This window comes from Capra hircus, chromosome 2, assembly GCF_001704415.2.
Source record: "Capra hircus breed San Clemente chromosome 2, ASM170441v1, whole genome shotgun sequence".
NCBI classification, from domain to species: domain Eukaryota; kingdom Metazoa; phylum Chordata; class Mammalia; order Artiodactyla; family Bovidae; genus Capra; species Capra hircus.
The window spans coordinates 136207029-136220454 of record NC_030809.1 but is presented as its reverse complement, the minus strand read 5'-3'; the positions used below and the strand labels follow the sequence as shown (position 1 = coordinate 136220454).

The following is a 13426-nucleotide window of genomic DNA, read 5'->3' as shown; positions in this document are numbered from 1 at the left end:
AGCTATTTCAAGTCCTAAAAGATGATGTTGTTAAAGGGTTGCACTGAAAATGCCAGAAAATTTGGAAATTCAGCAGTGGCCACAGAACTGGAAAAGGTCATTTTTCATTGCTATCCCAAAGAAAGGCAATGCCAAAGAATGCTCAAACTACCATACAATTGCACTCATTTCACATGCTAGCAAGGTAATTCTCAATATCCTTCAAGCTAGGCTTTAGCAGTTAAATAGACAACTTCCAGATGTACTAGCTGAATTTAGAAAAGATAAAGGAACCAGAGACCAAATTGCCAACATCCACTGGATCATAGAAAAGGCAAAGGAATTCAAAAAAAATGCATCTACTTCTATTTCACTGACAACACTTAGACATGACAACATTTAACTTACATGCAGAATACATCAGCTAGATACTCATCGTGACGAATCCCAAGCTGGAATCAAGATTTCCAGGAGAAATATAAACAATCTCAGATATGCAGATGATACCACTCTAATGGCAGAAAGTGAAGAGGAACCTAAGAGCCTCTTGGTGAAAATGAAAGAGAAGAGTGAAAAATTAACACTCAACATTCGAAAAACTAAGATTATGGCATCTGATATATCCCTTCATGGCAAGTAGATGGGAAAATAATGGAAACAGTGACATATTTTATTTTCTTGGGCTCCAAAATCACTGCAGATGGTGGCTGCAGTCATAAAATTAAAAGGTGCTTGCTCCTTGGAAGAAGAGCTATGACAAACCTAGACAGTGTATTAAGAAACAGAAAAATCACTTTGCAGACAAAGGCCTGTATAGTCAAAGCTATGGTTTTCCTGTGGTCATGTACGGGTGTGAGAGTTAGGCCATAAAGATGGCTGAGTGCCAAAGAATTGATGCTTTTGAACTGTGGTATTGGAGAAGACTCTTGAGAGTCCCTTGGATAGCAAGGAGATCAAATCACTCAATCCTAAAGGAAATCAACCCTGAATATTCCTTAGAAGGACTGATATTGAAGCTGAAGCTCCGATACTTCAGCCACCTGATGCGAAGAACTGACTCAATGGAAAAGACCCTGATGCTGGGAAAGATTGAGGGCAGGAGGAGAAGTGGGCAACAGAGGATGAGATGTTTGGATGGCATCACCAACTCAATGTATATGAGTTTGAGCAAACCTTGGGAGATACTGAAGGACAGGGAAGCGTGGCATGCTGCATTTCGTTGGGTTGCAAATAGTCAGACACCTCTTAGCAACTGAACAAGCACAATAACAGTAATTTGTACACTGATGAAAACAGATTTTCTTTTCTAGTATTAATTTTCTGCAATTCTCAGTGACCCAAAATGCCCTCTAGTTACTTACAGAGTAGCAGCCTACAGAGGTCAAATGGTGGATGCATTCTTGGTCTAAGCTCATACAATATTTGATTCTGTGGAGTAGTAGACCCATCTTGAGGTTATTTCCCTAGCTCCAGAATAAGTCCTGGGATAGATAATATGACAACTGTCAGACTCTCCAAAATTGTTCTCTTTTATATTAGGAAACTTCTCATCCATACCAAGATAGTAAAAGCAAAAAAGTACACCACCTCAGTTTCATTTCTCAATGGAAAATTTAAAGGCTAATACCAATCAGTGACTTAAAATTACCCTGCAAAGTGAGAAACAAATTATTGCACTAATCACACACAAAAATTTAAAAGTACAATTCTTGGAGGTCCACTTTCAATCTTGTAGGAAACATATAACACATTGGAGAAGCTACTCCAACCCATTACCAGATGACTTCCTGAAGCTGCACATGTTGAGGGACACTCAAGCAAATGAAGGCCCTTCAGCAGGCCTAGCTGTCAAGCAACCTGCCTTGTCAACTGGGCCTTTTGCAATGGCATAGCACACTGAAGGAGTCCCAGTGTCTCTGGCTGACCTCCTTGGGGAAATCACAATGCAGAGCATGAATGGCTGGATAAGGTCCACACGCTCCCATTCTGACTACTAGTCTTCACTGTAACAGCAGCTCTTGGCTGCTACTGGGCCCTGCTACAGATTAAAGACTTTATTGTGGGAAACACTGCCACCAGGCAAAGTTGAACCGTGTGCTGTAAACCAAATATCCTCTAACCAACTGATCCATAAAGTTAGGCATGCACATTGTCCTCTGTTATGTGGTGTTTAGGAGACTGGGGCCCAAGATCTGCAAGGCACACACAAATTGCAAGAGGAAGTGGTTCCAATTCCCATGTTAGTTGTGTCTGTTGCTTGGCCACCTGTCCCTCCACCCTTGCCTGCACATGGCCTTAATCTGGATAAAGGTGACTTTCAAACCTGTATATAGCTACTAATGCAACTCAAGAAAGACATGATCTTCATACACAGTAGAAGAACACTCTTTATCTTGAATTCAGACTGTAAAAGTGTATCCACATCGTCCTTGGACCTTCAGGGTTTATGCATGAGGCATCAGAACAATGTTTAACTCTGTCTTTTCAACATTCATAGAAAAGCCATTTGTCCCTTCAGTGCTGTCTCTTTCTATCATGATGAAACAGGATTTAATAGGTACTGGATCATTTACCTATTAATTCTGGAGACAGTATCAGGAGAATTGACAAACTTGACAGAAAATCTGGTGGAACTTTCATTGTTTCTTTTATTGCAGATATGAACATTTTTTTTCACTTGCTGAAGAACAAAAATGATGGACAGAGCTAAGTATCTTCCATCTGCCCATTCAGATCTACTTTCCTTCTATTCATCCTGCTGTATCCACAGGAGCGGACCTATATGGACAACATCAACAGTTTCTCTACTGAAAAGTAAGAGACTAACAAATTCTAAGACATTTTCTCAAGGGGCAGTATGTTTTAAATACATTCAATGTTTCCTTCCAAGTTGTATGCCCTTCCCAAGAAGGGTATGCATTCAGAGTATACAATTTGAATTCTTATTATTTTAACATAAAAAGTGATTACATGAAGGAAAACAGTCACCTCAGAAGAAGTGACATTTAAACAATACAAGCCTTTTGTGTCTTTTCCTATAGAACAGAGCAAGATATATATTGAAATATACACATTTTCCTATAGTAGAATCTTGGGTAAGTTATCTCGTATTTATCAGTTTGCCAGCTTCACTCAAATAAGAATGTGGATAGCAAAGGTCTCCATTCCAGAGCACCCCCATGGTAAGCACCTTTTTTCTCCAAAGAGTGGTTTTGCGGCAGTTTTCTACTGACATTGATGATGGATCTTTTCCCTTAGTCTTCATACATTGTATATCTACTAATTCCATCCCATCACGATATGAGCAACAAGGAGGTAACACATCCCAACCATGCAGGAGACAACCATCATTGGAAAGCCCAGCCTGAAACACAGAGAAGTGGATTATGGTATCTGGTGTCTGGAGAGTACTGAATTTATAATTCAGTGAGATCTGAATTTATAATTATGTTACTGCAAAAGAATGTGGCCTTAAGAGCTTTATATATCCATAAAGGTAATTGTCTCTTATTTCTAGAAATCCAAAGTTGGGTTCAGCCTAGATGATGTGGATGCATGCCTCCATGAGATAGCCACCACTGTATTCCCCAAATAAATTTCAGTTCATTTTGGCAGCACTATCTTACAGGCACCACCAATGACTATTTTACCCAGTTCCTGCATCCAAATTGCAGTGGTGCCATTAAAAAACAAGTGTGCAAGGGCTGGGGCCCCAGAGCAAGCCCAGCTCCCTCAGAGCAGATTTCCCTTTGCAGGAGCTGGCATCAGCTGCACTCCCCCATCCAGGGACTCCTCTCTATGCTATACTTCTGAGAGGCACCTGCTCCCAGGCTGCCCCCAGTCTTCAATATTCCTGGATCCTTTCTACCATGAATTTTTTCACTAGGTAATACCATGCAGGATGTCAAACTCTCATTATGCACCCTCATCCTGGACAGTCAAGGCACAAATCCCCATTGGAATGTTCAAAGCAACATAAAATACCAATGTCTTGCTGATTATTAAAACATACTTATATTAAATATGTGTGGCTTATTTTTAATTATTTAAGCTTAGGAACTAATAAATTTAGACTATATAGAAAATTTATTTTTTTAATTGTGTGTAAGTTTTATTTTTTCTGTTTTATATCTTTTTATTTTTTAATATACATTTATTTATTTTAATTGGAGGTTAATTACTTTACAATATTGTATTGGTTTTGCCATACATCAACATGAATCTGCCACAGGTATACACGTGTTCCCCATCCTGAACCCCCGTCCCACTTCCCTCCCTGTACCATCCCTCTGGGTCATCCCAGTGCATCAGCCCCAATTTTTTAAGTACCTGAAAAATTCCATGAAAGAGAATCCATATCCATGCTTCTCTGCAATTCCTGCACAAACCACATTTGCTGATGCTCCAATCAGTGTCCCGTTACCTAGAATCAAAATTCAAAAAGTAAAATAAAATCTCAGTTCATCTTGGAGGTAGACTTCTATTCTCTTTTTTTCTGTAATACTTGAACCATCTCACAGGCTTTTGATTTGATGATTACAGTTCATTATGAAAGTGATTGCTTGTGCGAATATCTGCAGGGAACACAAAAAATACCAGCGAACAGAAGACAAATTCATTGCTTGCAAGTATTCGTTTTTGAATAGGGCTATTGTTGTTGAATGTGATAGGAAAGAAGAAATGCTAAGGAGAACTAGCAAGTCACCATGCTGTGGTGGCAGATATCTTTCAGAGGAAATGCAAGTAGATTCAACATGAGAAATGCGAGGAGGTTCTCATCTCAAATGAAAACCACCACCTTTAGGACTCCAGGTCAGGACATGTACCAGGAAATCCTTTGTGTGTATGGAAAGATGGATGCAAGCAACAAGGATAATATAATGCTTTGCTGGGTGGGCCTTTTTGACAGAGTGCATGATCTTCAGGAAGACTAACGTGCACACATATACACAAGTGTGGCCTCAGTGAGGGATGTGACTCAAGCCTGACACCCAACAGAGAGATGGGACCACGAAAGGGTAGAATCTACTGGGTGAAGCCTTTTGGGATCTTTTATCTACTAACCACAGAGGTCAGTGTTTGGGGATGGGTGCAGAACCCAGGCTTAGCCAAGTTAGTTTAGTTCTGGTATTGTGCATCGCTGAGGACTGAATTGTGAGACACAAATCTGCAACTGCCAACAGCCCTTAATGGCCTGAGGGATGACTTTTTAATACTGGACAGCAGAGCAGAAGGGTGAGGATCAAGAAATCTGTGCCCCAAGGTGCTATGTTGGCCCAGAACTCCACACTGGAATACAGAGGATGGAGAGAAGTGAGGAATAAATAATAAACTGTGTCACTTATGAGGTTTATCCTGCCCCCCTCCACTTAGTCCTTACACAGTCCTGAAATACATAGGCATCCAACACAACTACCAGGTCCATAGGCAGGCAGGGCAAAGGCTAACCAAGTTTTACTTCACTCTTCCTGCTTTTATTCCATATAAGAGTTCAACCTAGTTTCCGTGAAAACTCCTGAAATAGCACACCACATCCATTTACATGCTTGCTCTAAGGATGAAATATATTTGACATGTCAGTAATATAAGGCTTTGGATCTTAGGAGCTTGAGAAAAATCTTCAGGGTCTCCTCAGATCAGGAGGGGCAAGCCCATCACCAAGGGGAGAGGGATAGCTGCCCCATAGCAGGGGAGGGCATGGCAGATCAACATTCAAACTGCTTGGGCAGGACAGATTTTAGAGTGGCAACAAAGGAGGCGTAGACCCTGGTTGGTGGACAGTCCAGACTATAAGATGTTGCCTTGTTCCAGGCAGTAAAATGATGACACCCCCTAGCCCCATAGAGAAGCCTACACCTTAGTCCTCAGAACATGTGCTTATGTCATTATGTTACTATGTATGGCAAGAAGGTCTTTACAGAAGTATTTCAGGTTATAGATCTTGAGATGCGGGATTACTCTCAATTATCTGAGTGGGCACAACTGACTCACATGAACCCTTAAAAGTAGGAAACCTTCTCAAGCTAGAAGCAGAAGAGAAGCCTCAGAGGGAGAGTCATAGAGATCCTGGAGACTCCAAGGAGCTGTCCCAGAGGAGAGCTGGAGGAAGCCCAGGACAGAGAGTTCAAGAGATCCAAGGGGGTGGAAGAATTCCCACCATGAGACTTCCATATAACATTGCTGGTTCTGAGATTTAGGTCCAAGGGCCATAACCAGAGAGGCCTTTAGGAGCTAAGGGCAGCCTCAGCTGACAGCAAGCAAGGGACAGGATATTCAGTCTTACACCTCCAAGGAACTGGATTCTGCCAACAATCTGAATGAGTTTGGAAGCAGACCCATCCTAAAAGTCTGGATTTCCATCTCAGTTCTGAGATCTGCCTTGGCTCCCACCTTCCCCCTACCCCAGACTTCCATTAGCTTCTTCTTAACTGCCTAACCTTAGGCAGGTTTTCCCTCTCACTCTAGCAAGTCATTCCGCATGGAAATCAGCTCATATCCTTCAGAGCTTCACAGGGAGTCTGTTACCAAAGACATGGCACAATGTAGGAGATGTGCAGCAGGCTTGAGATCAGGCAGGCAGAGAGAAAATGCTCAAGGGGCTGAGCACTGAGGTCCTCAGTGTCCCCATGAAGAAAGTGAGGCACAGAGAAGCAACATGCTGACATGCAAATGTTCCTCAGAGGGCCCTGCCAGCCTCCATCGCAGAGCACACACCTCAATAGCTGAGTAGCATCTGCTCTGCATCCCAAACATTGCTACTCCAGGATTTAACATTGAGAACTCTCCTTCTGGACAAAACAGAATTTCACACATAATTCAGGGTCACATTCAAGAACTTGAGTGAGCTCTAAAAAATAAAAAGCAACACTTTCTCTCATGTTAAGGATTAATATTTGAAAAATACTCTTTTTGGATCAAAATGGTGGAGTAGAAGGACATGGAACTCACCTCCCCCAGCAAACACATCAAAAATACATCTACATGTAGAATGAATTTCACAGAAAACCAACTGAAAGCTAACATTAGATCTCTTATACAACCAAAGCAGCAGGAAAGATTCCCATGTAACTGAGCAGGACGGGAAAAAGGGTATTGGAATGAGTCTAGCACCTCTGGGAGGAAGTTGCGAAAGAGGAAAGGTCCACATAGGTGGTCCCTCTCCCTGGGAACTCCCCCTTTCCTTCATAGAGGTCTTCTAGGACAGAGAGATGGACAGGAGGGGCATGAACTCTACTTGCAAGGAGTGCATGTGTATCAGCTGCTGTACATGTATCAGTTGCTACCTCATGCCACTTCCCACCCCAAACAGGCACTGGGCAGGGTTTCTAATGTGCCCTGCCCAGCTAGGCAATGAAACACAGGCTTCAGTGGAAGGTCCCTGAGAGAGAATATGGTCTAGTTCCAGAGGGCTTGGAGTGTAGTCCAGGCCATAACTCAGAGCCCATCATTAGCACACACATAGCTGGGCCTACGTCTGCCATAGGAGCACCACCATTAGCACATGCAGGTGAGAGCATAAGTGCCCACAGAAACAATACTGTCAGCACGCTCACAGCACTTCACAGTTCCAGTGTTGGCAGCCTTGTGACCTTGACCATGGCAAATTTGGTAGCAGTAGACTGTTGATGCATAAATCAGCTGGTTAGTGGCATCACAGAATCACTTATCTACCATAGAGAGTCCCTAGGATGTGGTACAAAGTAATTCCTTTCCCAGTGAGAGCCCTTCAGCTCTGCCCACATCCAATACAGCTTAGAGCTAGATCTGGAATAGACAAGTCCTGGAGAGTCCTACCACAGAGGCAGCCTAGGCCCCAGGGGGAAGACCAGCAGTCACAAAACCTTGCCCCCAAGCAACAGCCTACCAAGAGGTCTGGGATGAATACAACAGAGAAAAAGACACAACCTTGGGCTGCTTCTGGCAGAATGGCTGCACGGGTAGTATATAGACCTGATGTGCACATACAGGGCTCACTTCCTTCATGCTCACGTCCTTAGGAATAGAGCACACACTTCAGGGCAATAAAGCCACATGGAACATAACTCTCAGTGCTTCTACTCCACCTGGAAAACAGACCTTCTTCCATGGAAATAACTGCCATGGAACAGAATACAGAAAAATGAATGAAAAGAAATGAGGACACAACATTGTTTGTTTGGTGCATTTCACCAACGTTTGAATAATAGGGATCCCAGAAGACAAAGATAAAGAGAAAGGGCCTAAGAAAATATTGAAGAAATTAGAGTCCAAATATTCCATACAATGTGAAAGGAAACCACACAAGACCAGGAAATGAAGATGCAGGATAAATCCAAGGAGGAACATACCAGAACACATATTAATTAAACTCAGAAAAACTAAGGGGAAAACCTACAACCCTAGAATATTCTACCCAGAAAAGTTATTATTCAAATTCAAGGGAGAAATAAAAAACTTTAAAGACAAGCAGAAGCCAAGAGAATTCAGCACCACCAAGAAAGGAGCTTCTCTAGGCAGGGGAAAAAAAGCCACAACTAGAAACAAGAAATCACAAATAGGAAAGCTCACCAGTAAAAGCAAAAAGCTGGAAATCAGCCATACACAAATATAATATCAAAACCAAGAACTATGAAAACAGTACAAATATAAGAAATGGGAATTGCATTTAAAAATAAGAAACCAGTAACTATATATATATATATATATATATATATAAAACATATACACACACACACACACATGTATGTATCAGTCAGTCAGTTCAGTTGTTCTGCTGCTGCTGCTAAGGCACTTCAGTCGTGTCTGACTCTGTGCGACCCCAGAGATGGCAGCCTACCAAGCTCTTCTGTCCCTGGGATTCTCCAGGCAAGAACACCAGAGTGGGTTGCCATTTCCTTCTTCAATGCATGAGAGTGAAATGTGAAAGTGAAGTTGCTCAGTCGTGTCTGACTTTGCAATCCCATGGACTGCAACCCACCAGGCTCCTCCATCCATGGGATTTTCCAAGCAAGAATACTGGAGTGGGGTGCCATTGCCTCATGTCCAACTCTTTGTGATCCCAAGGCTTCCCTGTCTATCACCAACTCCCAGACCTTGCTCAAATGCATGTCCATCGAGTCGGTGGTACCACTGAATCATCTCATCCTCTGTTGTATCCTTGTCCTCCCACCTTCAATCTTCCCCAGTATCAGGGTCTTTTCCAATGAGTCAGTTCTTCGCATCAGGTGGCCCAAGTATTGGAGCTTCAGCTTCAGCATCAGTCTCTCCAATGTATATTCAGGTCTGATTTTCTTTAAGCGTGACTAGTTTGATCTCCTTGCAGTCCAAGGGACTCTCAAGAGTCTTCTGCAGCACCACGGTTCAAAAGCATCAATTCTTTGTCCATCAGCTTTGTTTATGGTACAACTCTCACATCCATACATGACTACTGGAAAAACCATAGCTTTGACTAGACTGACCTTTGTCAGCAAAGTAACGTCTCTGCTTTTTAATATACTGTCTAGGTTGGTCATAGCTTTTCTTTCAAGAAGCAAGCATCTTTTAATTTCAGGCTGCAGTGACCATCTGCAGTGATTTTGGAGCCCAAAGAAATAGTCTCTCACTGTTTCCATTGTTTCCCCATCTATTTGCCATGCAGTGATGGGACCAGATGCCATGATCTTTGTTTTCTGAATGTTGAGTTTTAAGCCAGCTTTTACTTTCTCTTCTTTCACTTTCATCAATAGGCTATTCAGTTCCTCTTTGCTTTCTGCCATAAGGGTAGTGTCAACTGCATATCTGAGGTTATTGATATTTCTCCCTGCAAACTTGATTCCAACTTGTGCTTCATCCAGTCTGGCGTTTCATGTGATGTACTCTGCATGTGAGTTAAATAAGCAGGGTGACACTATACAGCCTTGATTCACTCGTTTCCCAATTTGGAACCAATCTGTGTGTGTGTGTGTGTGTGTGTGTGTGTGTGTGTGTGTGTAGACAGAGAGAGAAAAGAATGAAAAGAAATGAGTACTTATGAGTATACACATACTGCTATAGCAAAATCTTATAGGAAATGCAAACAAAAAACTATGGTAGAAACACATACATAAAGGAAAAAGCAATTCTAAAGATGGTCATTAAACCACAAGAAAAAAGAATAAAAAAGGAACAGAAGAAAAAAAACTTACAAAAACAAACCAAAAAACATTGTGAAAATAACAATAGGAACATAGATATTGATAATTACCATAAGTGTAAATGGATTAAATGCTCCAACCAAAAGACCGTCTAAAGGGATATAACAAAGACTAGGCTATCTACAAGAGACACACTTCAGGCCTATGGAAACAGATTGAAAGTGAGGGGATGGAAAAAGATATTCCAGGCAAATGGAAATCAAAAGAAGGTTGGAATACCAATATTCGTATCAGAAAAATAAAATAGACTTTAAAATAAAGACCATTACAAGAGACAGGGAAGACACATATAATATTATGGAATCAATCCAGGAAGATGATAAAACAGTGGGAAATATATATGCACACAGCACAGGAGCACATCTATAGATAAGGCAAACACTCATATGTGAAACTCAAATCCCCCACTATTACTGTGTTACTGTCAATTTCCTCTTTTATGATTGTTGCTGCTGCTGCTGCTGCTGCTGCTAAGTCGCTTTAGTCGTGTCTGACTCTGTGTGACCCCATAGACGGCAGCCCACCAGACTCGCATTTCCTCCTCCAGGGGATCTTCCCAACCCAGGGATCGAACCTGGGTCTCCTGTACGGCAGGAAGATTTTTTACTGGCTGAGCTACGAGCGAAGCCCCAATACATATGTTATTAAACTACAAATGGATCATTAAAGAAATCAACCAACTCAACTATATGTCAATTAAAAAAAAATTTTTTTAACTAAAAAAAGATGGGGCAGAGAAGATGGCAGAGATTGCCTGGTCTCCACAAATATATATATATAAAAAATTAAAATATGGAACAACTCCTACAGAGCAACTTCTCAATGACCACAGAAGACCCCAGGCCTCCAAAAAGGCAAGCTAATTTCCCTGAAATGAGGTAGGATGAAAGAAACACATTTAAAAAAGAAAGATAGAGGACTTCAGGAGTTTGCGCTCCTCGGGAGGGAAGGAGTCATGAAGGAGGAGAAGTTTCCACACACTAGGAAATCCCCTTTCAGATGGGACCAAGGGGGAGCTGTGGAACCTCAGAGTGCCATTCAACAGTGGGGCTCAGAAGGCAAAACACACAGAAAGCTGCCCAACAGAGCTCAGCCCATAAGCAGCTCACAAGCCTCAGCCCAGACCAGAGGGTGGGGACGGGGAGCCAGGATGAGTGGCTAGCAAGCTTGGCCTGCAGCAGAGGGTGGGTCCAGGGCCAGAGGCTGCAGTGAAGATCCCAGGAAGAGGTAGGGGGCTAGCGGCTATGAGGATGCACTGAGAGGGCTACTAAAACAAGGCTGAGGAAATTGACATGACTACCATTGCCAAAGCCAGGAGGGGTGCTAGAGGCAGTAGACAAAACACCATGGATGTGGTCCTGATCCCAGATGTTTCAGCTACCTCCAGGCTATGAGCAGGTACAGGTTACTGCCCGCAATTTGCTGGGAGCTTTAACAGCTGAGTTCTTTCTAGGGAACCACAAACTGTGTCCCTTTCCTATGGAAGAACTCACAATTTATCTTAGACTGTTAACAACAGCCAACAGGGCATGGCAGCCACTCTCCAGCACAACACATAATGTGGCTGTCATATCCTCCCCCTTCTCCAGCCCGAGAGAGTGAATGAGTCCTAATGAGCCTTGATCTTTGCCCCCTCATGTCCAGGTGGGGAATAGACTGGGGACTCCAGGGGCAACTGTGAACATTAGGAGCAACTACAAGCTGGAGTAAGGCCATATCTGAGATTGAATTAAACCCATGCTGCCCAAAACAGGTCAAAAGGCCTTCCTAGAAACATTAGAGGACTTGGTATAAACCTTGCCGGGTGTCCTGGGCTGCTGAGTGTTGCCCTCACCAAGAGTATTGGAAACATGTCTTTTGTGCAGTGTGACTTGTGAGGTCTTAGAGTTTCAATATGAGCCTGAACCCCTGAGATGAGAGACCCAATTCTAATCCCACCAGAGAACTCATGACCTCAGGGAACATTCATAGATGAGGGTCCTCCCAACGGCCTCCATCTCAACACCAAAACCAAGCCCACCCAAAGGCCAGCAAGCACCAGTGCCCAGATACCCCACACAATCCTTCAATAAAACAGAAACACAACACTGCACATTAGCAGACAGGCTGCCCAAAGCCATATCTAACCCATAGACACCCCAAAACCTACTACTCGACACAGTGCTGCCCTTCAGAAAGAGAAGATCCATCTCCATCAACGAGAACAGATCATCAAAACAGAAAATTAATAAGGAAACACAAACATTAAATGAAACATAAGACCAAATGGACCTAATTGATTACTTCAGGACTTTTCATCCAAATACAGAAGAATACACTTCCTTCTAAAGTGCAGATGGAACATTTCCAGGATAGATCACATCTTGGGTCACAAATCAAGCCTCAGTAAACTGAAGAAAATTGAAATCATATCAAGCATTTTTTCTGACCAAGATGCTGTGAAACTAGGTATCAAATACAGGGGGGGAGGGGGAGCTGTAAAAAACACAAACAAATCGAGATTAAACAATACATTTACACTTAATGAATAGGTTACTGAAGAAATAAGAAGAAAATTTTTTAAATTCCTGGAAACAAGTGACAACAAAAGCACGACAATCCAAAATCTATGCGATGCAGCAAAAGCAGTTCTAAGAGGGAAGTTTATAGCAATACTATCCTACCACAAGAAACAAGAAAACATCACATAGCTGCTAGAACAACAACAAAGAAATCCCAAAAACCTTAGTGGAAAGAAAGAGATCATAAAGATCAGAGCAGAACTAAATGAAAAAGAAAGGAAGGAAACAATAGTAAAGATTAATAAAACTAAAAGCTGGTTCTATGAGAAGATAAACAAATTTGACAAACCAGTAGCCAGATTCATCAAGCGAAAAAGGGAGAAAGCCAAATCAACAAGATTAGGAATGGAAAAGCAGCAGTTACAACAGAAAATGCAAAAATACAAAGGACCATAAGAGACTACAATGAACAACTATATGCTAATAAAATGGAAAACAGAGAAAATGGACAGATTCTTAGAAAAGTTCAACTTTCCATGAGTAAATCAGGAAGAAACAGAAATTATGAAAAGCGAATTACAAACAATCAAATCAAAACTGTGACTAAAAAAAAATCTCCCCAAAACAAAAGTCCAGGGCCAGATGGCTTCAAACGTGAATTCTTTCAAACATTTAGAGAAGAGCTAATACCTATCCTTCTTTTTTTTTATTTTTTATTTTTTATTTTTTTATTTTACAATACTGTATTGGTTTTGCCATACATCAACATGAATTTGCCACAGGTGTACATTAAGT

The 13426-nt window shown here is 41.9% G+C and overlaps 1 protein-coding gene across 1 annotated transcript in view; it reads right to left on the bottom strand.

Annotated features, from left to right (window-relative positions):
- The window catches only part of OCA2 (OCA2 melanosomal transmembrane protein), a 358392-nt gene continuing 348196 nt past the window's right edge, over nucleotides 3231–13426 (bottom strand). The window contains exons 23-24 of the mRNA XM_005675804.2: nucleotides 4309–4402; nucleotides 3231–3343 (exon numbers count right to left, since the gene is read on the bottom strand). Of these exons, the coding sequence (XP_005675861.2) occupies nucleotides 3259–3343; nucleotides 4309–4402 (179 nt within the window). The 3' untranslated portion in view covers nucleotides 3231–3258. The remainder of the gene's footprint in view (nucleotides 3344–4308; nucleotides 4403–13426) is intronic.